Source organism: Cydia amplana, chromosome 11 (assembly GCF_948474715.1).
Source record: "Cydia amplana chromosome 11, ilCydAmpl1.1, whole genome shotgun sequence".
NCBI lineage: Eukaryota > Metazoa > Arthropoda > Insecta > Lepidoptera > Tortricidae > Cydia > Cydia amplana.
The window spans coordinates 15,349,431-15,373,363 of record NC_086079.1 but is presented as its reverse complement, the minus strand read 5'-3'; the positions used below and the strand labels follow the sequence as shown (position 1 = coordinate 15,373,363).

The following is a 23,933-nucleotide window of genomic DNA, read 5'->3' as shown; positions in this document are numbered from 1 at the left end:
TTGTTATTTGTTTTTTTTTATTCATGGTGGTTCTTAGGTTATAAAACTTGAATTCAATTTTTTTTAAGTTTTATTGAGTTCATCGCCTTTAGTATAATAGTGATTATTTTCTGCTATTATTTTCTACTCCTCATTAAAATACATTTTACTTTAGTTTATGACTATTAGCGTCACTTGCATCATCCCACTAACCCGGCGTTAACGGGTTAAACCGTTAACTCAGTGTCAAATTGTACTGATAACCACGGAAACTCTAGGTTTAACCGGTTAACCCCGGGTTAGTGAATGGTGCAAGTGGCTCTTAGTGTTATTTGGTTCCTTAAACCTATTTTATTGTATTGTTCATTTCTTTGATATATCCTTTCGATTTGCCTCGCATGAGAATTGAAATAAAATAGATCTATAGTTGGTCAAACCAATTTGTCAGTAAATAAGAACAAAAAAAACTACACTCATCCTTTTCTTTTGGGTGCTAGTACTAGTGTAAGACAAAGATAGTATGATTCTCTCTGTCTATGTTTGAAATGAGACAGTCCTTTGACAAACTATAGCTATTATATTCCTACAGTCAACACCATTAACATGCATCAATCAAACATATTTATTTAAAGTAACTTTGTGTTTAATGTGTCTGCATTTTACGTACAGTATGCAAATGCATAATGTTTACGTCAAAATGGGAACTTATTATCCACGTGATTGTACTGTACCTTGATTTACAGGAGTTATATTATATAAATAAATAGGATGTTTCCTACTGTTTGTCTCAATCGATATCCCAAATTATTTCCACTGTCAGACGAAAAACATTTTTAGCTCTATTTGCACACGGTGCATGTAGCTGAAGTAAGAAAAATGCGAGCTACTTGCGCCAGTTGTGCAAGCAGTGCAAGTAACTTGCATAAGGTACTAGTCCTAGCTCGGACTTACATTGTGGTTCAGTATGGCTCGCGCTGGTATTCTCACGTTAGAGGATCCATACACCTCTTAAAACTGTTTACAGTATGATTATAGGTCACTGACAATCCAACCTCTAGACTGAGCTTAGGCCAATTCTTTCATGAAACCGATGCTGCCAAAAATACGGGGGTGCGGGGGGACGAGGTGAGCGAATCCCGTGACGTGATTGGTCCGTTCAAAGACACGGACCAATCACGGCACGGGATTGACTCGAAGATGGAGTAACGCTACCGTATGTGTGGCAGAGGGGGTAGCGCGACTATGCTATGTCTAGAGGTTGGATTGTCTGTGTTATAGGTTATGCAAGTGCCTCAACATGCGCTAGCTACATGCTCCATGTGCAAGTACAATAACAGGCGTTTTAAGTTTTGTGAATAAGAAGGTTACTTTTCCCTTTTGACCAGCACTGTCCTGTCATTCGTTTTTTTAGACATGTAATTTCGGCCTGTAAAGTATCTCATTGAATAAAGTTTAGAATTTAGATAAGATATACGTTAAATACATACTTTAACCATTTTCCAGGCCGCACCAAACTACAAGGTTTAAAAAAAATCCAATTAATCCATCTTTGATGATTAATTTGAAGATGTCTCATTTCCGGAACGTGCAATCTAATTTGAACCTTAAATCGATGATAATATGAATGATAAGTAGAAATTCTATTGGCGCGTATGTGGTCGATAAATCGTACTATGCCTGGAAAAGGGTTAATTCAGCGCTACTTTTTTTCATCAAATAACAAAATAGGTACTTCATAACTAAAATAAATATTTTTATGAGAGATAAATGTTAGCTTTAGTATAACATGTGCCTAAAATGCTAAAGTAATATTCACTGGCGTAGGTTCAGTCGCCATCAGATATATCGGAGCGGCCAAGGTGTTCACAATATCTGAACAGGCACTCTAACGCCTTGACAATAGAGCCGTGTTCAGTTATTTGTGAGCGCCTTGACCGCTCCGATATATCTGATGGCGACTGTACTATCGTCAGGTGAGGAGGCTGTAGAATAAATAAATAAGTAGATGTAAGGTAGGTATAATTATGTATTCAAAATTCTAGACGTCATTTATTAACTTCCATTTTGTAAATATAATATGTACTGCAAGCTTAAGTCTGTTTAACAAAAATTATTCAAATGATTAGTTGAAGATCATAATCACGTGTTTATATCGCAATGTTCTCTATTTTCAATTCAATGGATGTGTAAAATCTTTTTTTTATTCATATCAGTTGTGATTCGCGCGTTCATTTCTCTCAGGCTCGTCCGCTCAAATATTAGTGCGAGCGAGACGCCCGCGCGAATGTCAGTTAACTGACATGGTTCCAATATCATTCTAATATCGGTTTGTTGCCAGTGCACGCTCGAATTGGCCTTTCGTCTGTGTAGAATTTACGATTGTACACGGTTCTTTAAAAAAATATTTGAACACTGCCGATTGATGTTCGACATACTCGGACGTGTAGAAATGATAAATGATTTAGCGATTTTTATAAAATAATCATGTGATAGGTATTCTATTTTTTTCTAACCAAAAGACAATTATTTAACCGTTTGTGTATGATAAGGAATTAAGGACTCTACCGAATCTTTAGTCATCTTTGTCGAGAAAGTTTTTTTCTGCTCTATGCAGCATAACCGAGGTTTGAAGACACGATTTTTGATCACCGCCACACAAAAAGGTTATACAAATATTGACATAATTTAAAAAGAAAACAACATGAAGCTACATAATAAAATGAAAGCTGACATTTTATAATATTCTGTATAGATATGGAAAACCAATACGCAAAAATCACTTGTATAAATAAGTTATTTTAAAGACATACAAGACGTGCTCATAACGTACTTTAGTATCTCGTAGTGTAGCCAAATACATAATATGATAATTATGATATGACCTAGCTGTTCAAGTTTATAAAATGATGAAAAAAATAAAATAGTTTTGTTCAGTAAAATTAGTTTTATTTCGACCACTTAAATACCTAATAATTAAAATACATTGTAACTTAATGTAACTTATAAAGTTTTACTTATGAGGGATACAAATAATGTCAAAAGTAGATATGATCTGAGCAAACATTGGTAGACGATTTAAAGAAAAGTTCATAATTGGGGCATTATCTATGAAAAGGGATCTTATTGTCGATGGCGCTTACGCCGCACAGCGTCGCGCGGCATTGTATTTATATCGGAGCGTCGTTAATAATGGCGTAACCGCCATCGACAATAAGGTCCCTTTTCATAGATAACGTCACAATTTTGGGAGGTAAATAACCAAATAAATACAAGGTTTGTTAACACCTTCACTGCGGTATGTTCCCGTACTAATTTATAGTTCGTTTTTTTAGCGTTACAAAAAAGGTTTATATAATCTTGACGTGTCTTTTTATTGAAAAACACTTTTGAAAAATAAGTCACGGCAAACATGTATATGAATCATATACGATTATTTATATTCTTTTGCTTTCATAAGTAATAGTTATTGATTAAAAAAAAAAGTTTTTCTATTAAAAGACACGTCAAGATCGCGTAGTCTTTTTCTAATGCTAAAAAAACTAACTATAGTATGGAGTGCGACAGTATTTTCCAGTTGCGTCCACTTTACAACGTGTAAAGTAGTAGTGGTGTAACATCGTGTTTTTTCTAACATTTTTAGCAGAAACTTTTCCTAAATAAAATAGACGGTGGTGACAGTTTTTGTAAGATTTTTTTAGCAGAAACTTTTCCTCATATTATCCTAGATACCGAATCTCGCAGGCGTGCGCTTCGGTGTGCTTAACCCAGGTGTGGCGATCTCCTGCTTGATGGGGACGTCTTAGTCCTTCAAATCCCTGTCTTCGGCCATCTTTTGTCGAGTCCAAGACTTTGGGGGTGTAAAATAGACGGTGGTGACAATTTTGTAACATTTTTAGTAGAAACTTCTAATATTATTCTAGATACCGAATCTCGCAGGCGTGCGCTTCGGTGTGCTTAACCCAGGTGTGGCGATCTCCTGCTTGATGTACTGTTTTCGGCCATCTTTTGTCGAGTCCTAGACTTTGGGGGGTGTAAAATAGACGGTGGTGACAGTTTTTGTAACATTTTTTAGTAGAAACTTCTCATATTATCCTAGATACCGAATCTCGCAGGCGTGCGCTTCGGTGTGCTTAACCCAGGTGTGGCGATTTCTTGCTTGATGTTTCTGTTGATCTTTGAACTTTCTGTCTTTGACCATCTTTTGTCGAGTCCAAGACTTTGGGGGTGTAAAGTACAGTCGGTAAGAAATGGTGTTTTTTCAAACATGTTTAGCAGAAACTTCTCATATCCTAGATACCGAATCTCGCAGGCGCGCGCTTCGGTGTGCTTAACCCAGGTGTGGCGATTTCTTGCTTGATGGGGACATCTTGGTCCTTCAGCTTCCTGTCTTCGGCCATCTTTTGTCGAGTCCTAGACTTTGGGGGTGTAAAATAGACGGTGGTGACAGTTTTGTAACATTTTTAGTAGAAACTTCTCATATTATCCTAGATACCGAATCTCGCAGGCGTGCGCTTTGGTGTGCTTAACCCAGGTGTGGCGATTTCTTGCTTGATGGGGACGTCTTGGTCCTTCAGCTTCCTGTCTTCGGCCATCTTTTGTCGAGTCCTAGACTTTGGGGGTGTAAAATAGACGGTGGTGATACCATCTTTTGTCGAGTCCAAGACTTTGGGGGTGTAAAGTACAGTCGGTAAAAAATCGTGTTTTTTCTAAAATTTTTAGCAGAAACTTCTCATATTATCCTAGATACCGAATCTCGCAGGCGTGCGCTTTGGTGTGCTTAACCCAGGTGTGGCGATTTCCTGCTTGATGGGAACGTCTTGGTCCTTCAGCTTCCTGTCTTCGGCCATCTTTTGTCGAGTCCTAGACTTTGGGGGTGTAAAATAGACGGTGGTGACAGTTTTGTAACATTTTTAGTAGAAACTTCTCATATTATCCTAGATACCGAATCTCGCAGGCGTGCGCTTCGGTGTGCTTAGCCCAGGTGTGGCGATCTCCTGCTTGATGGGAACGTCTTGGTCCTTCAGCTTCCTGTCTTCGGCCATCTTTTGTCGAGTCCTAGACTTTGGGGGTGTAAAATAGACGGTGGTGACAGTTTTTGTAACATTTTTTAGTAGAAACTTCTCATATTATCCTAGATACCGAACCTCGCAGGCGTGCGCTTCGGTGTGCTTAACCCAGGTGTGGCGATCTCCTGCTTGATGTCCTGTTTTCGGCCATCTTTTGTCGAGTCCTAGACTTTGGGGGGTGTAAAATAGACGGTGGTGACAGTTTTTGTAACATTTTTAGCAGAAACTTCTCATATTATCCTAGATACCGAATCTCGCAGGCGTGCGCTTCGGTGTGCTTAACCCAGGTGTGGCGATCTCCTGCTTGATGTCCTGTCTTCGGCCATCTTTTGTCGAGTCCTAGACTTTGGGGGTGTAAAATAGACGGTGGTGACAGTTTTTGTAACATTTTTTAGCAGAAACTTCTCATATTATCCTAGATACCGAATCTCGCAGGCGTGGGTATCCGGTGTGCTTAACCCAGGTGTGGCGATCTCCTGCTTGATGTCCTGTCTTCGGCCATCTTTTGTCAAGTCCAAGACTTTGGGGGTGTAAAGAAGACGGTGTTAACAGTTTTTGTAACATTTTTTAGTAGAAACTTTTCCTCATATTATCCTAGATACCAAATCTCGCAGGCGTGCGCTTCGGTGTGCTTAACCCAGGTGTGGCGATCTCCTGCTTGATGTCCTGTCTTCGGCCATCTTTTGACGAGTCCTAGACTTTGGGGGGTGTAAAATAGACGGTGGTGACAGTTTTGTAACATTTTTAGTAGAAACTTCTAATATTATCCTAGATACCGAACCTCGCAGGCGTGCGCTTCGGTGTGCTTAGCCCAGGTGTGGTGATCTCCTGCTTGATGTCCTGTCTTCGGCCATCTTTTGTCGAGTCCTAGACTTTGGGGGTGTAAAATAGACGGTGGTGACAGTTTTTGTAACATTTTTTAGTAGAAACTTCTCATATTATCCTAGATACCGAACCTCGCAGGCGTGCGCTTCGGTGTGCTTAACCCAGGTGTGGCGATCTCCTGCTTGATGTTTCTGTTGACCTTTCAACTTTCTGTCTTTGACCATCTTTTGTCGAGTCCAAGACTTTGGGGGTGTAAAGTACAGTCGGTAAAAAATCGTGTTTTTTCTAACATTTTTAGCAGAAACTTCTCATATTATCCTAGATACCGAATCTCGCAGGCGTGCGCTTCGGTGTGCTTAACCCAGGTGTGGCGATCTCCTGCTTGATGTTTCTGTTGATCTTTGAACTTTCTGTCTTTGACCATCTTTTGTCGAGTCCAAGACTTTGGGGGTGTAAAGTACAGTCGGTAAAAAATCGTGTTTTTTCTAACATTTTTAGCAGAAACTTCTCATATTATCCTAGATACCGAATCTCGCAGGCGTGCGCTTCGGTGTGCTTAACCCAGGTGTGGCGATTTCTTGCTTGATGGGGACATCTTGGTCCTTCAGCTTCCTGTCTTCGGCCATCTTTTGTCGAGTCCTAGACTTTGGGGGTGTAAAATAGACGGTGGTGACAGTTTTGTAACATTTTTAGTAGAAACTTCTCATATTATTCTAGATACCGAACCTCGCAGGCGTGCGCTTTGGTGTGCTTAACCCAGGTGTGGCGATTTCCTGCTTGATGGGGACGTCTTGGTCCTTCAGCTTCCTGTCTTCGGCCATCTTGAGTTCGGCGGCTTTCATCTCTTCCTCCATGCGTTGGAGGTGCACTGCGGCTTCTTTGCGTTTGTCGCGGTTTGACCTGAGGATAAAATAAAACAAGACTCAAACAAAGAATAAAGAATTATTTTTAAAAGATCGCCGCATCAAACAAGATTCTAACGATTGCTCTGCTTAAGGGCTACTTGCACCCAAAGAGAATTAAATCACTACGTTTTACTTGCACCATCCCACTAGCCCGGGGTGAAGCGGTTAAACCGTTAACCCAGTGTCAAATTGTACTGGTAACCATGATAACTCCAGGTTACAAGATATTCAAGAAAGTTTTATATAAAACTGTTCCATCCATCAGATAAGTACACGATATTTTTAGGGTTCCGTACCCAAAGGGTAAAAACGGGACCCTATTACTAAGACGCCGCTGTACGTCCGTCCGTCTGTCACCAGGCTGTATCTCACGAACCGTGATAGCTAGACAGTTGAAATTCTCACAGATGATGTATTTCTGTTGCCGCTATAACAACAAATACTAAAAATAGAATAAAATAAAGATTTAAGTGGGGCTCCCATACAACAAACGTGATTTTTGACCGAAGTTAAGCAACGTCGGGCGGGGTCAGTACTTGGATGGGTGACCGTTTTTTGCTTGTTTTGCTTTATTTTTTGTTGATGGTGCGGAACCCTCCGTGCGCGAGTCCGACTCGCACTTGGCCGGTTTTTTTATTAGTATTGTTGTGAGCGTTACTCACTTGCCGGTCTCCTTGACTGAGAAGAACATCGGCCCAAGCTCGGCGAGCCAGCGCCCGTCCACCGCCGTCACGCAGTGCATGTACTCCTGCGAACAACACAAATTAATAAGTATTAACACAATCATAACGTAAAATTTATTTTCGCCAAAAACATTTTTGACCAAAAAAATTTATAACCGACTGCTCTTTTTTTTTCAATCTACTTACTCATCGAGACAATTCTAACCAACGCAAATTAACTAACGGATAAAAATACAGCTTTTCAACTATAAGTTCTTAGGTATCACGGTTATGTGGCTTCATATTTAAGGCATGGCCTGCAGCTATGGGGCAACTCTGGTGACATCGAAGGAGTGTTTGTTGCAAAAAAAGTGCAGCGGATTTTAGTACACACAAATACATTTTAATGGTAATCCAATGTAAGCAATTCTACTCGTGGTTGATGACACACCTAATCAAGCTAGTCACTAAACCCGAACAGTCGATGTGGGGAGCAGGTTGCGTGTGTAAACCTAATAAAGAGTCATTAGAGTCAGACCACTCCAAGCTTTCATAATAAGTGCCAGGTAATTAATAGCAGCGATCTAATACACATTCGTCAGATTCCTTTTTCGTCAGAATAAATTATATCCTATTTTTTTTCGGACGAAAACGAAATTTTGGTCAGATTCCGCATTTGTCAGAATTTTCTGTTCCAGAAACATTTCCTTCACAACTGAACCAGACGGAGTCCCGTATTTCTGGGCGGTTTGCCCTTCGGGCGTCTGAAGCTACCTAACAAAGGTTCGCTTGTCTCCCCAGTGTAATGTTTTCACGAACGTCACACTAAATCAATAGGTAGGTAGGTTAGGTTCGTTAGGTAGCTTCAGATGCCCGAAGGGCAAAGCGCCCAGAAATAGGAGGTTAAGTTGTGAAGGAAATGTTTAAATTGTTCGATCCACTGGATAATTCCAAATCTTCCACATTAAAGTTAAGTTTTTTACTGTCCAAAGAGTATTTCCGTTTTCGTCCGAAAAAAAATAGGCTGTAATTTATCCTGACGAAAAAGGAATCTGACGAATGTGTCTTAGAGATCATTATAGCGATCTAGCTATAGCGTGCAGTGCTCAGTGTTGCAGGGGCGAGCATATATAACCATGTTCCTCTAAACATAAAAGAGGCTAAAAGCAACGCAGTATTCTCTAAAAAACTGAAGGCAATGTTAATGGACCTAGCGTGTTACACTGTCTCAGAGTTTCTGCAAATGACCAACCCGTTGACCCTAACACATCAAATACCGGTCTATAACAAATCATAGTATATATGAATGTAAAATGTAATAATTTTAAGAGGATCCGGTCACCTACGGCCACTTCCCTGAACGTCCACCTTCCAAATTCCTTTATGGTCCATTTCCTAGTTCGTCCGTTTCCTTATCCGGCCATTTCCCCGATTGACCACTGTTGGAATTCCTTCTATGTCCAGTTCCCCGAACGGCCGCTGTAAAAATTCCTTGTTTGTCCAATTCCCTGAACGGCCATTGTTAAAATAACTAGTTTGTCCAATTCCCCGATTGGCCACTACTACTAACTACACTACTAAAGCCTAGTACTTTCGATATCAGTTTAAAGTTTTCTGATATCTGTTATATTTACAGAGTGATCGTCTGGGCTACAATTAACGATTACACCCTGTATAGTTGGGTCCGTAGCATAATTTCGAAAATCAATTTTCCTAAGTGTAGGTCAGTGGTTCCTAACCTTTTCAGTCCGGCCACCCGTTGTTTATGTGTTTGTTGTATTGTTATATTAGGTTAGCTTATTACCCCCGTAAAATACCAGTTTTACCCCCACGGGGGTAATTACCCCCAGGTTAGGAACCACTGGTGTAGGTACTGTACAATCACGGACTTAATTGAAGAGCCATTTAGGGTTCACTTTACATTGGACATTCATAGAGTACTAATTAAACGTCGGGTTGTTAAGTTCCGATGTCAGTTTTTTTTTTTTTATTTATTTATTTACACAAAAGGTACATGCTCACAAACAAAATTTATGATGTCGCCAAACTGTAACCAGTTTGTTGGCGAATGAAGCGCTCACTTAACTAATCGAATCATGCACCTAAACAAAACAATTAGTACAAAGCAATAGCCTTTAAACAATAGGTAACCCTTATTATAATCTAAAAACTAACATGCACACATATGCTTAACAAATTAAATAGGTATCACAATTTCCAAAATTTTAATTTTCTAAAAGGTATGTTTTTAATCTCTTTTTAAGGACCGGCTTACTTAACTTAGGTTTCCCTCTTGCTTTCTTAAACTCTAGTGCACACGCCAATTATTGTGATAAGGTTGCCAGGCGGACTCCAGGGTTAGAATGGTGCAGTATTAGCAATAAGCCGGGACAATCTCTATAGAAGAATGTGAATGACCATCATCATTCATATTGTGCTCATTCAAAAGGATGCCTTTACGAGGAAGGTTGTCATATAGAGAAGTTCGCGTTTGAGAAAGTGGCCATAAGGAGAAAAGGCCGTTTGAGGAAGTGGCCCTAAGGAGAAGAGGCCGTTAGAGGATTGTGGCCTTTCGGGGAATGTTGTTTGTAAGTGGCCCTTAAAGGAAGTAGCCCATCGGGGAAGTGGCCGTTCATAATATTTGGCCTTAAAATTAATGTGGCCGTAAGTGACCGGATCCTTTTAAGATAATATACTTAATACATAATGTAAATAATTGATTAATTATGAACTGTGTTATGTTGACTTATAAATATGTTATATTTACGAATAAATGATCTGAAATCTGAAATCTGATATGTATGTATATGTAGTGTGCGTTATGTAAGCAACGTCACCTTGCTGGTCATCATGAGCTCGTGGTACACCACGTAGTCGGGCGAGTCGCCGAGGCCGAAGAGGGCCGAGGTGGGGTGCAGGTGGCACGGCATGCCGGTGCGGCTGTTCACGTACTCGCCTATACCCTTCAGCCGGGCCGCCTGTTGGAAGTACGCTGGGGACAGTAGGGAAAGGTTTTTGTTCTCAAAAATGGACGGCAAAGTCGACGTTGCCGGTTAAAAAATAGGTCGCGAAGTGCGTAGTTTATGGTCATTCAAAAAATTAAAAAGTTAAAAACATTGCAGTCTCGATTTCGGTACTGCAATGTTGGATACAAATTCCATTATTTAACGAGTTCCAAACTTTTTAAAACTTTAAATGGCCATATCAAATGAAGGCATAGGTCCATTAAACAGCCAAACAGATGATCAGCACTTATTATTATAATGTTGGTACCGCGACTATTTAGGTGTCTCAAATACGTTGGCGTATTTTCAGCAGAAAAATACACTTCTTTTTGTTTTTAAAGGCGGCAAGCAAATCTTTTTAATGGTTTTACTTTTTTCTGTGAAAATTAGATTAGAACGTTGCTTCTGTAAAATATTTCTATTTCTTGCACCATTTTTGAGAAAAGCACTATCCCACCAAAAACATTTTCATGTAAAATGTTGCCAAGACGAAACCATAAGGCTCGCACTGACAAAAAGTTATCAGATCTCTTGTAGAGCCAAGCTTCTAACTCTACAGGCCCTACCTTCACAGACTCTACACCTTAGTCCAAATATGTGGCTCGACCGTTTCGTCACATGGGCGTTAGGTGAAAAATGTACTCACAATTCATTATTTTTTATTATAATATAGTTCTTGTAATAATGAAACGGCCAAGCCACATATTTTGACTAAGGTGTAGAGTCTGTGAAGGTAGGGCCTGTAGAGTTAGAAGCTTGGCTCTACAAGAGATCTGATAACTTTTTGTCAGTGCGAGCCTTATGGTTTCGTCTTGGCAACATTTTACATGAAAATGTTTTTGGTGGGATTTCACATATTTTTGTAAGTTGCTTAAGACAATCTTCTGATTTAAAGGGTTGCGGGTGATTTACTATTAATAAACCTGAAATACGTATTTGAGGGCATATTTTATATACAATCTGCTTTTTACTGATTCCCCATACAAACTTCAACCCCCTTTTTCCCCTAACGCCTTTTTCCACCCCTTTTCACCCTTACGGGGTGATTTTGGGGTTGAAACTATTTTATATTCTTCTCCATAACAATAACTATCTACATACCAAATTTCAACTAAATCGGTTCCGCGGTTACCTATTGATTTCCCATACAAAATTCCACCCCCCTTTTCACCCCCTTAGGGGCTAATAATTTAAAGTTTTTGAATTATTTTGTTGTTTGTGGACTAATACTATCTCACATACCAAATTTCAGCTTCCTAGGACTTCAGGAAGTACCCTAGAGGTTTTGATGATCAACAGTGAGTGAGTGAGTCAGTGACGAAATCGGGGTTTTTTTAGACATTAATAAAATCTTAAATATAAGAGCTATGCAATTGAAATTTTTTATGCTTAATAAGTCCACTATTGACATCATATTCCGAGAGTTTTGTTTATCTGGTATAATCCAAACCCAAGTTCAAAAAAACGACGAAGCGCTTCGAGAAAAGGTAGGTAGTGCCCTTGCGCTTCGCTTTGCTCGTCTTGGCGGGGGCACTGCCGTGCCCCCAGATATATGACTCGGCTGGAAGGCTACTTGCTGGAAACTAAACGAATCCTCAGCCTGCAAGTAGCTACTTCCGAACCTCGACAATAATGTACTATTATTGGAAATAGGTAAGCATTTAACCACAATCTCACGTACAGATGTGCAAGTTGCGGAAAGTTTCCATAAAATTCTATACATTTCATGAAACTTTCACTAGGAAATATGGGAAATTTAAATTTAAAATCGGAAAGTTTCAATTCTCATACAAAAATGTAAGAAATTTTCCGAATTTTTCCTACGTTAAATTTCCGAAACATTTCGCAATTTTGGAAAGTTTCCTTAGGCACATCTACCTCACCTGATGGTAAGTGCCTATGCAGTCTAGGATGGAACATTTGTGGAAATGTTTATAAATCGATCGTTTGAACCCATTCAGTACAAATCGGGACTTAGCGGAGAAAGAGTTTAAGAGTTTCGTGATCGATAAGATAAGGAAACCTCGCCATGTCTGCCCATTTGGTGTCTTAATTTAGATTGTTAGTAGTGTATTTAGCGTGGGATTCACACCAATAAGTAGTAAAAAACTTTTTTAAATACCTTCCCTAAAATACTGCCCTCCTGAATATTTTCATTTGTTTACTATTAAAAACTGATCGGCGATTGACCCTAGTCACACCTGATGATAGGGCCTACGATGGAGCTCACCGGTTCAGTAATAGTTCAGTAATAGCCTATTCTTTCTAGGGATCGAGGTCATATTTATCAGGGAATACAGATGGCGGTACCCAAAGCCAAATGATTTGAAGTTGAAATTGAATTCTTGGAAAGCGCTGGTAGCCTAGCGGTAAGAGCGTGATTTCAATTCGGAGGTTGCCGGGTTCAAACCACGTAACAATGAGTTTTTCGAAACTTATGTACGATATATAGTTGATAGATAATTTACCTGAACAGATACATTTCCGCAGTGTCCCAGTCTGTGCCGCACGACTCTAGAGGGAGCCTCTGCGCTTGCATGATGTCTTTAATCTGTTGTCGAACTTCGCGCACTTTACGCATCGCCTTGCCGTGCACGAAGTGTTCCGTGCACCACGAGCTAGAGTAACTGGAACACAAGGTTATTTAGCTCACCTGAACAGATACATTTCCGCACAGTGTCCCAGTCTGTACCGCACGACTCTAGAGGGAGCCTCTGCGCTTGCATGGTGTCTTTAAGCTGTTGTCGAACTTCGCGCACTTTACGCATCGCCTTGCCGTGCACGAAGTGTTCCGTGCACCACGAGCTAGAGTAACTGGAACACAAGGTTATTTCGCTCACCAGAACAGATACATTTCCGCACAGTGTCCCAGTCTGTGCCGCACGACTCTAGAGGGAGCCTCTGCGCTTGCATGATGTCCTTGAGCTGTTGTCGAACTTCGCGCACTTTACGCATCGCCTTGCCGTGCACGAAGTGTTCCGTGCACCACGAGCTAGAGTAACTGGAACACAAGGTTATCTCATTAACACAATGTAACTTTACAGGACTAGACTTAACTTTTAACAGGGGATATTACTGCACTAGCGCCTTTTGTAAACCATAGACTAACTTATACATACTGTGCCTTAAACTGTTTTTTGCCAAGTTTTCACAGACAATAAAATATGACATTGATGCATCAAGGCGGTTTGTTTACAAAGAGTCTTCGGGGAAACGCGAAAATCGTAATTTAGTTATCTGCCTCTTTATCGCTCGAATGTGCAAGAGTAATAGAGAGATTAGGTTATATTTTCTTGTTTCGCGGTAGACCCTCAGATTGTGATGGATGGTGGTAGTGGCGCCCTCTACGCAGTGTTCCGTAATATTCCCTATTAAATTTTTATCAAGCAGATACGTTTGTGAGCGGTACTAAAAAAAATTGTATTAAAGGAAAAATTTAAAAATTCACCGCTTCCGGCAAGAATAGAATTTCAATTAAAAAAATGTAATATAGTTTGACACTGTTAAAACATTAGGGCCAAAATAGGTCTCTTCAGAAGTAGTAGTACTTATGGTATGTTAGGCTTACTTGTTAGATTTCCACTGGTTGTACAGATGCAGCAGGGTGAGATGGTCGGACTCGGGCACCTGGAACTTCTCTTTGACCGCGTCGGCCTCCTCCTCCCGCCCCTGTGGCCGGTAGAACACGGACGGCACCGAAAACATTGACAGTAGTAGAAGTACTTATTGTATGTAAAGGCTTACTTGTTAGATTTCCACTGGTTGTACAGATGCAGCAGGGTGAGATGGTCGGACTCGGGCACCTGGAACTTCTCTTTGACCGCGTCGGCCTCCTCCTCCCGCCCCTGTGGCCGGTAGAACACGGACGGCACCGACAACATTGACAGTAGTAGAAGTACTTATTGTATGTAAAGGCTTACTTGTTAGATTTCCACTGGTTGTACAGATGCAGCAGGGTGAGATGGTCGGACTCGGGCACCTGGAACTTCTCTTTGACCGCGTCGGCCTCCTCCTCCCGCCCCTGTGGCCGGTAGAACACGGACGGCACCGATAACATTGACACTGGAAAACAAAAATAACTTTAATTACAAGAATAAATAAAATAAAAATACGTTTATTACCAGAACACAAAAACAGTACAGTAGTGGAAGGAACAGAACATTATGGTAACTTAAAACTAAAGTAATACGAGTAAGTTCAGAAATTGTGTCCGGCCCGGCCGTACACCCCGGCCGTTGGTAACTAGAGAGCAGAGATGGGCAAAATGTATTCGAAAAACGAATAAGAATAACAAAATTATTCGTGTTGTTTATGGGCGTTTTTTTTGTTGTCCCCTACACTTTTATTTCAAATTTGGGATTTTTTATGTTATTTCTACTCAGAATCACGAGCTCTTTCTATCCTAATAGGAGAAAAAAAGTGTCCTAAGGTTTTTATTTCCATTCCGTCACCATTTTTCATAGACTTTGTATGGCGGTCGCATAATGGAAAGATCGAAAAATGTATGGAAATTTTGGGACTCTTTTTTTCTCCTATTAGGATAGAAAGAGCTCGTGATTCTGAGTAGAAATAACATAAAAAATCCCAAATATGAAAAAAAGTGTAGGGGACAAAAAAAAACGCCCTTATTTGAATGGAATAACCCAAAAAACTTTATTATATTTCGTGGATTTATTTGAATGAAATAACGAATAATTCATTCGCGAATAATTAACTCGTGCATTGTTTATTCGAATGATTATACCGATAAAAAATATTCGAATAATCATGCCCATGTCTTCTAGAGAGTTGACTCCTCAGAAGGTCAATACTTAAAGTACGAGTACCATAAGACATTAATTTTGATGGTTCACTGAATAAGTATAAAGGAAAACGTCGCTTATGCCAATCTAAACAATGAATTCAATTCGAAAACATGTCTAAAATAGTTGGTACAGTCAGCAGCAGAAGTTGCTAAGCGGGCGAGGTGTTCAAAATTACCTTGACACGCTCTTATTCTCTTATCAACAAAGTCGCGTCAAGATAGTATTGAACAACTGGCCCGCTTCTGCTTCAGCCCTAGTAGCACGGTCGCATTTTTATCATTTATCACCATGCCTGTCACGTTCTAACAAGTATGTAAGTGCGAAAGTGACGGGCTTAGTGATAGTGGATAAAAATGGAACCGTGCTGAGCCCGCTGATTGCATAAACTGTCGATAAAAAATTAGGTTTTATCTAAAAACGACTACAGTCAACTCAACTGTAAGGTCCTAAAAGATTCAAGCTTTTACCTACAACGTCAATAGGCTACATGACAATTTTTTTTTATGGTATAAATCGATCGGGTTTGTTTTTAGGACCAAATGTCTATGTGGGACCCATTGCATTAAAGTAACACAAAAGTCAGAAATTGTAGTCAAAGGCCGACAGTCGCACTTAACTCGCGAAACGCCCTATACAAAACGGCCAAGGGCCGTGACGTCATCACCCATCTTGTAGTATGGACAAAACAAGAAAATTGCGTTTTTGTCGGTGAAATATTGCGTTTATGTATATAGTTGCTATACAATATTTTATTGCATGAAATGTAAGGAATCGAATGGTACCCTTACTTTTATCGTTTTTGGAAGTTAAAAAAAACTTAAATTTTGAAACTTTCAGGTCCTGTATTTTTGTAATTTTTCAATATTTTATTTTAATATCCACATTTATGTGATAAATTGCTCGTTTGCTATCTATTTTACTAGATTTTGTTATAAAATTCAACATGTGTCATCATCCCTATTGTTACTAAATGGGCTCGCTATGCGGTTTACCTAGTACCACAGACAATCCAACCTCTAGACATAGCATAGTCGCGCTACCCCCTCTGCCACACATACGGTAGTGTTACTCCATCTTCGAGTCAATCCCGTGCCGTGATTGGTCGGTGTCTTTGAACGGACAAATCACGGCACGGGATTCGCTCACCTCGTCCCCCCGCACCCCCGTATTTTTGGCAGCATCGGTTTCATGAAAGAATTGGCCTAAGCTCAGTCTAGAGGTTGGATTGTCAGTGCCTAGTACCATAGAGAAAAAAATACATAGAGTGCTCACTCCATACATCAGTTTTAGTACCAAAAAGACTATTAGCATCTAGCATCGAGTAGCGGAACTATCAGTACTGCTACTTGACAATAGATGTAGCACCGACCGGAAAGTCTTATCTCAACAGCATAAGACTTTCCGGTCGGTGCTACATCTATTGTCAAGTAGCAGTACTAATAGTTCCGCTACTCGATGCTAGATGTTGACACTGAAATTAATAGTCTGAACTGATGTATGGAGTGAGCACTCTTGTCTTACTATATTTCTCTATGCTAGTACCTACCTACGATGAGCACCTCCGCGCTACACCCCATCTCAGCGGAGACGATGAGCATTTTGCACTGCGGCGGGTCCAGCGGGAACTCCGCCATCTGCCGGCCGAGCGGCGTCAGCGCGCCCGTGCCGTCCAGCGCGCCCAGGATCCACAGCTGGTACATCGAGTTTAGGATTGTGTCCTGTGCATAAGAATTGTAGTTAGTTGTAAGGTAGCCGATTAAGAGCCAACAGGAGTGGTCATTTCTCCATACAAACGTACTCGACTGTTTCCTCCGTGGGTTTTGAAGCTAGTGCAATGATTTTTTCAACACAGATTAATATTGTCAATATCTGTGTCGGACCGTTTTGCTTTTTTTGATATTTTTGTTTTTTAAGGCGCTAGAGCCCTTCAAAAATGGCCACAATGGCCTAATTGACTATGCCGCAATGAGAGGCGTGCTATTCAAAACTGACATCAATTAGTCAAAAAAGCAAAACGGTCCGACACAGATAATGTCATAATCATTTAGATTTCCAAATTTGGTTACGATTGGTTAAGTTTTGGAGGAGGAAACAGTCGAGTACGAAACCTCGATTTTTGAGATTTTTATGCAGGATTTTTCGCCTTGTCCTTATCGCACTAGTTTTAGGAGCCGCTTCCGTTAGCGAGACGGGTATATTTACCTAAAATATTTAAATCTTAGCTCCTGTTGGCTCTTAAATTGTGGCGTTATCTATGAAAAGGGACCTTATTGACTATGGCGCTTACGCCATTATTAACGATGCTTCGATATAAATAAAATGCCGCGCGACGCTGTGCGGCGTAAGCGTCATTGAAAATAAGGTTCTCTTCTTTGTTGTATCCTCGTGGCTGAGGGACGTGACGAATGTGGAAACTCTTCACCAGTCCGTTCGCTAGTAGTAGTAGTGCTCTCCAGGTCGCTCTGTGTTGGGCCCAGTGCATGCTAGCCTACAGTGTGGCGTTTGTTTCTGACGTTATTCTGTCTGCCCAAAGCGGATGAAATAACGCTCTATAAGTATCTGCCACCTTGGAATACAGTTCACTACAGTTCGTGTTCAAAAAATATGTGTCTTAGTCTAATTGTTCTACAAGCTATAGCTGGTCAACCAAATCTTGTCAGTAAAAAAAGCGCGAAATTCAAATTTTCTATGGGACGATATCCCTTCGCGCCTACATTTTTCAAATTTGCCGCCTGTTTCTACTGTCAAGATCTGGTTGACCAAGTATATATCTCTTTTTTTTAACTTTTGGTTAAGTATTAAATAATGGTATACTTTTGACGCATAGTCTGAGTCAGACTGTACCTGTGAAATCAAATTTATGCTCAGACGAACCAAGCAAATCCTTAAAAAAATGTTACATGTGGCGATGGAACCAAAAAGATTTCAGCTATTATATTGACCAAGTTAGTATCGCAGTATCTCAGGAACTACAGAGGCGAGTAGCTCGTGCATTAGTAGCGTAGCGTTGTATGTAGAGTAACTGAACTGTGGCAGCGGATCCGTGAAGTGGGCTTCATATCCTCAACTCCCAGTGATTTCAGCAGTAGTACAGTATTAGCCAAGTTAGTGCGCTGTATCTCGGGCACGGTGGAGGCGAGTAGCTCGTGCGTGTACTGGCGCTGTGTAGAGGCAGTAAGCTTTATAAGTACCTGTGGCGGCGGGTCCATGAAGTGGAACGCCAGCAGATCCTCAACTCCTAAAGACTTGAGCAGTAGCACAGTATTAGCCAAGTTAGTCCGCTGTATCTCGGGCACGGTGGCGGCGAGTAGCTCGTGCGTGTACTGGCGCTGCGTGTAGAGGCAGAACGCCTTGCCGGGGCCCGTGCGGCCGGCGCGACCGGCGCGCTGCCGGGCGTTCGCTTGACTCACGGGGTAGATCTGAAGACATTTAATTCCTTAGTGTAAAGCCTGAGTGGACGCTCGGAGCGGAGCGTTCGGCGGGGCGTGCAGCGTGGCGTCGAGCTCCTAAGGGATTTGAGCAGCGTGCACTAAGGCCGCTACTATACGTTTGGAGTTGTTTGACATGCACGCCGCACGCCCCGCCCCGCTGCACGCCCAACTTGAGCGTCCACTAAGTGTAAGGCCTGAGTGGACGCTCAAGTTGGGCGTGCAGCGGGGCGGGGCGTGCGGCGTGCATGTCAAACAAATGCAAACGTATAGGAGCGGCCTTAGTACACGCTGCTCAGGCCTTACACTCATTAACAGTTCCAGTCATTTACAGCCTAATTATGCCTTTTTTTACTAATTTTGTGCTAAAATGACACAAATAAGGGCAATCAAACTGTCATCTTAGTGTACCTGGGATAACAAAATAACAAAGATTATATAGACGGAAAGTAATATTGTCAGTCATCGAAATCAAAGAGTTTGAGGTAAAAACGAAATATAGATGAAAGGAAACCCCACGATTATATGATATACTTATTGATGATGCATCCAGAATCACATTTAGGGCCACGCCACACTACCGTCAGGTCTAGCCAGCGCTATGAAAAATGGCGTCGCTGCGCAGTTGCGCCAACGTTGCGTCGAGCAGCAGCCATAGACTAGACGACGCTCGAGAGACGCCAGTGTGGGATGCTATTGGAACATACCTGTAGTGCGTCCATACCGATCCTAGGGTTGTACACTTTCAGTTTACAGTAGCCGCAGTCGATCACGTACATTATTCCGTCCACGGTCAGCGAGGTTTCTGAAATAAAAAATTACGACTAAATTCAACTGCTATTAGAATTTTTATAATAGCGGAATTCGAAGATACGATGTAAGAACAATAATCACTGCGGCTTTAATTATTCTATTTCTCTTTCTGAATTAATATTACTGGCAATAACGTAAACAATTCTGCACGATAATTGCCTCTTGATCTTGGCCTACAAGTCTGCTGGTAATTGAGAGTAGATTGCAGCACCCTTACTGGAGTAGTTATATTATGATCAGCATTTACCGGCAATGTTGGTAGCGACGATACATTTCCTTAACCCTTGAGGCGCGCGCTGGAAGATCTTGGCCTGCAGGTCCGCTGGTAATTGGGAGTAAATTGGCAACACTGTCAGAGGAGGGGCGCTGTCCAAGTCGGCTAAGCGCTCCGTCAAGACCTGTACAAAGAAAACAATGGACATCTGACATTAAATTTGAAATATTCAGTACTAGAACACATTAACTGCCAGCGACCCGCTAGGCGGGTTTTTTGTTCGTAGGTTTTCACTACATACGGTTCTTCCCATGTTATCAGTGTAGGACATTTATCGTGTAGTCAATCAAATTGTTTAACTGTTTGAAGAATTGTTTAACCCTTTGAATGCCACATCCTATCGTGTATGTAACCCTGTCGGAATGCACGAAGCGATGGTTTATACTGGGTTGTAGCCGTGCGCGTCAGTTGATGTCTTTGGCGGTCAAGTTTTAAGGTCCCGATTACAATATGTATCACATTAGGGTACTTTCCGTCAAATTGCTACCTTCAAACTAAATTTGTATAAAACCAATAGTTAAGTGTGAGTCACCTCGCAAGTCACTTCGATGTCCTCTTGGCCGGGCATGAAAATGAGGATGTCACCTTCATCTGGCTGAAGGTGGATTTGCAGGGCCTGAAACAAATATACAGATATTATTTAGGTGCTCACTGAAAAAAGCACTTTAAAAATTGACACAATAAATACACCGGAAATACGTCTGAGAACAATGTTGACTAAGTTTTATTTGAGCCCGGTGTGAGTAATTAGTATTACAGTATTGCGTAGGTACATGGCAAAATCTCCATGTGTACATTACCTAATGGCCGCCTCCCTAGCTTAACTATAATCCACTAAGACCAGGCTATTTACAATACATGTACATATATACTTCGGTGGACGCTGGTAACTCGCTTCTAATGTTACTCCTTTGTTATTGTACTTAAAAGCAGTTTAGACTTATTACTCTGTATTTAAATGTCTATTCTATATATGTTCCGTTTTGATTGTTCTTATTATGTTTATTTATTCTTTATTGCACAGTACATGATAGTACAAATGACGGGCTTAATGCCTTAAGGTATTCTCTACCACGCAAGTAATGGGCTAAACCAGAAAGATTGATAAGAATAAGAAAATGATCCGATACCCAAAGGTTGTCTGGAAGAGATCGCTCTTAAGCGATAAGACCGCCTGTTGTTACCTCTATTGTCTTTGTTTATGTTATTGTACATTTATTGTAAACTACGTGTAGGTATGTGAGGTGTGCAATAAAGAGTAAAATGTCATTCAATAGAACTTGATAACTATGTAAATAAACCGCCATACTAAAATTGATTGTCAATTTACTACTAACTTTTGTTTACATAGTTATCAAGTTCTATTGAATGACACTTTATTGTATTGTATTGTAATAAGAACGTTGTATAAGAATTTCAGCTAGGATATAAATGAACCAGTTTACATAAAAAAATTAAGCACAGTTTACAGTAAGTTTTTGATTAATGTTAAGTAAATAATAAAAGATTTCTACGATTAAGTTAAGTTATGTTTTTCCCTTAATTTTAATTTTCTCATTGACTGCAGTTATACATATTGCACACAGCTGTAATGTAAATTTGTCTGTCAATACCAAAGTGGTCAAGAACTTCGTGAATAATTCCAGCTCCAATAGGATTACAGTTGCACTGCAGTGACGTCAGAACAGGCAAATAGGTATTACCGGATTAGAGACAGATCGTGATATCGGAGATATATGGCATGCGGTCGTTGCGTTGATACAGCTGAGCCTTTTGGTTAGCAAACATGATCAATAGAAATGCAAACAGTTAGATATACCAGCGGTCGGCAACCTTTTTAGCAGCCAAGGGCCACATAGTAGTTAAAGAAGTTGACGCGGGCCGTAATTTGTTAATATTTATGACTTTATCAGACATTGTCGTTTGTCAATATTACATACAAAATAGCCAGGGAGGCGGGCCGCAAACGACAGGTTCGCGGGCCGCAGGTTGCCGACCGCTGAGATATACTTACAATATATGGCATGCGTTCGCTACGTTGATAGAACCGAGCCTTTTGCAAAACGAAGTATGAAAAAAATATATGATGCTATTTTTTGACGGCCACCTACCCTACCTACCTCGTTTAGCCTCTACTATAGTCGGTAGTGACCTCGCCTACGAAGCAGAACGTCCCGGGTTTATTTTAATAAATAAAAACTATAAGAAAACCTCGCTCTCGCAAATAGAGTCGGCGCCCTGTGTCTTCGCCATAACTTTAATAACTAAGATTGACAGTTAACGATGAAACCTGGACATTTGATGTGCATAAAGAGAGGAATCACGAAAGCGTCGACTAATAGTTTTCTCTTTAGAATGGTGGAAACTAAATTTACTTTCAACCTTCCATCATCCAACGTATAGTATAGTACCCTGCAATATCTTGCACAACAAGTACTTGTGCAGAAATATAGGAAAGGTTTCTACAAATACTTTTACGCGTATCAAAACTGTCAGGTAAGTGTTAAGTATTCCTAACTTTTAAAAAATAAAATTGAACTTTCAGGCTTGATTTCTAGAAGTAACAAATTTAAAAAAGTATATTGCGTTTTAAAATAGCTCTCAGCCAATATGTAGCCTAAGAGACAGGTATAAAAGGCGACATAGGACACGCCCTTGAGGTAACCCTGACCTGCTGCAGCACATTTATTGACTTTCCTTGGAGTTGTGTAATTAAACGTTGGAAGATTTGGTTTAGCGGTGAGTCCAGTTTATAGAAATAATTAACCAGAGAAACAAATAAACAATATGTAAATAGAAATAGAAATAAAAATATTTATTACATGGTAATTGCATACAGATGACAAAAGTAAATTAATTTAGTATCACATTACATACTTATTATTATTACCAACACGCCTATCGGCTCGTTTCATAAACCCACACTCGTATTTTAATGCCCTTTATTATGTCACAGTCACACAAACTACTATTAAAACCCATATAAATATAAAAAATCTTTTTCTAGACCGCTTTCATATGACTAATTAATTTAAAACCTATATTGCGTTTTAATAATATTAGCCCGTCGCCAATACGTTAGTGATTGAGAGACAGATATAAAAGGGGACGTAGGGCACGCCCTTGAGGTAACCCTGACCCGCAGTGCACGATTATTGACGTTGCGATTTAGTTTAGCGGTGAGCTCAGAGTTTATAAATGCATTTCAAAACTAATTACGGTGTCAAGACCAAACATAGAAAGGTGTTAAACGAAAATTAATTCCAGTTCGACGAGATATTGAATCAATAGAGCCGCGTCTTCGTCTGCGTGTGTGATGATGATGATTGATAAAAAAACAACGGGTTGCACTCAGGGAGTGCCGGCAGTAGTGAAAAACTCAATGACTAGTCCAAAATGCACTACTTATGTATAATTGAGGTTAATTACTTGAAACCCCTAAGCACATCACTGTTAGAGCGAAACTCAATAAATCAATAAAGAAAAACTGAATGACATTACATGTAACAGTTTTTCGATCAGGTCACGTGTCCGTCTTACGGTTACGTCATCTCACGCGAGTTTAACATTTTTTCCCCACCTCAAAAAGTGCACAGCGCCGCTAAAGAAGTTTTCACTTCAAAAATATTATATTCTCGGGCCTTAAACTATAGTAGAGATTATTCATTGTTTTTATTTATTTGTATTCGTTTTAGTAAGCTTTGAAATGTAATGCCTTTTAACGGCAACAAACAGGGTAGGTACATTTACATAAAGAAATTCAAGTTCAAAGTTACTTTACGCAATACGAGCACGCGTTTGAACATTGAGGCTCTGCGGCCTTACTTAAAACTACAAAAGTCCAAGACAGACGCAAGACCTTTCACAAATTTCCCCAGAGATCCCTAAGTAAAAGTGTAACATGTTTTCTAGAGCGATTTTTATAAGTGAAGGATAAATTTAGTTGCGCTCTCGAGGGCAAATCACGAGTCACGAGTAAGTGAAAATATTTAATAAATATTTAAAGTAAAAGTAAAGTAAATCTTTATTTCAGTTCATATTTGATATTGAGCATAAGTATTAAACATAAAGCATAAGCATGTACTCGAATAACATAAACCAAGAGTAAATTATACATGGGACAATCTTATACAGTAACAGATCGACTTTAGCTCAAAATGTAGATCAAATA

The 23,933-nt window shown here is 40.2% G+C and overlaps 1 protein-coding gene across 1 annotated transcript in view; it reads right to left on the bottom strand.

Moving 5' to 3' along the window:
- Positions 1–6,578: 6,578 nt before the first annotated feature.
- Positions 6,579–23,933, bottom strand: part of LOC134652131 (pre-mRNA-splicing factor ATP-dependent RNA helicase PRP16) — a 122,969-nt gene continuing 105,614 nt past the window's right edge. The window contains exons 3-12 of the mRNA XM_063507299.1: positions 20,295–20,378; positions 19,736–19,886; positions 19,383–19,480; positions 18,439–18,666; positions 16,794–16,965; positions 14,363–14,504; positions 13,283–13,443; positions 10,275–10,429; positions 7,438–7,523; positions 6,579–6,770 (exon numbers count right to left, since the gene is read on the bottom strand). Of these exons, the coding sequence (XP_063363369.1) occupies positions 6,584–6,770; positions 7,438–7,523; positions 10,275–10,429; positions 13,283–13,443; positions 14,363–14,504; positions 16,794–16,965; positions 18,439–18,666; positions 19,383–19,480; positions 19,736–19,886; positions 20,295–20,378 (1,464 nt within the window). The 3' untranslated portion in view covers positions 6,579–6,583. The remainder of the gene's footprint in view (positions 6,771–7,437; positions 7,524–10,274; positions 10,430–13,282; positions 13,444–14,362; positions 14,505–16,793; positions 16,966–18,438; positions 18,667–19,382; positions 19,481–19,735; positions 19,887–20,294; positions 20,379–23,933) is intronic.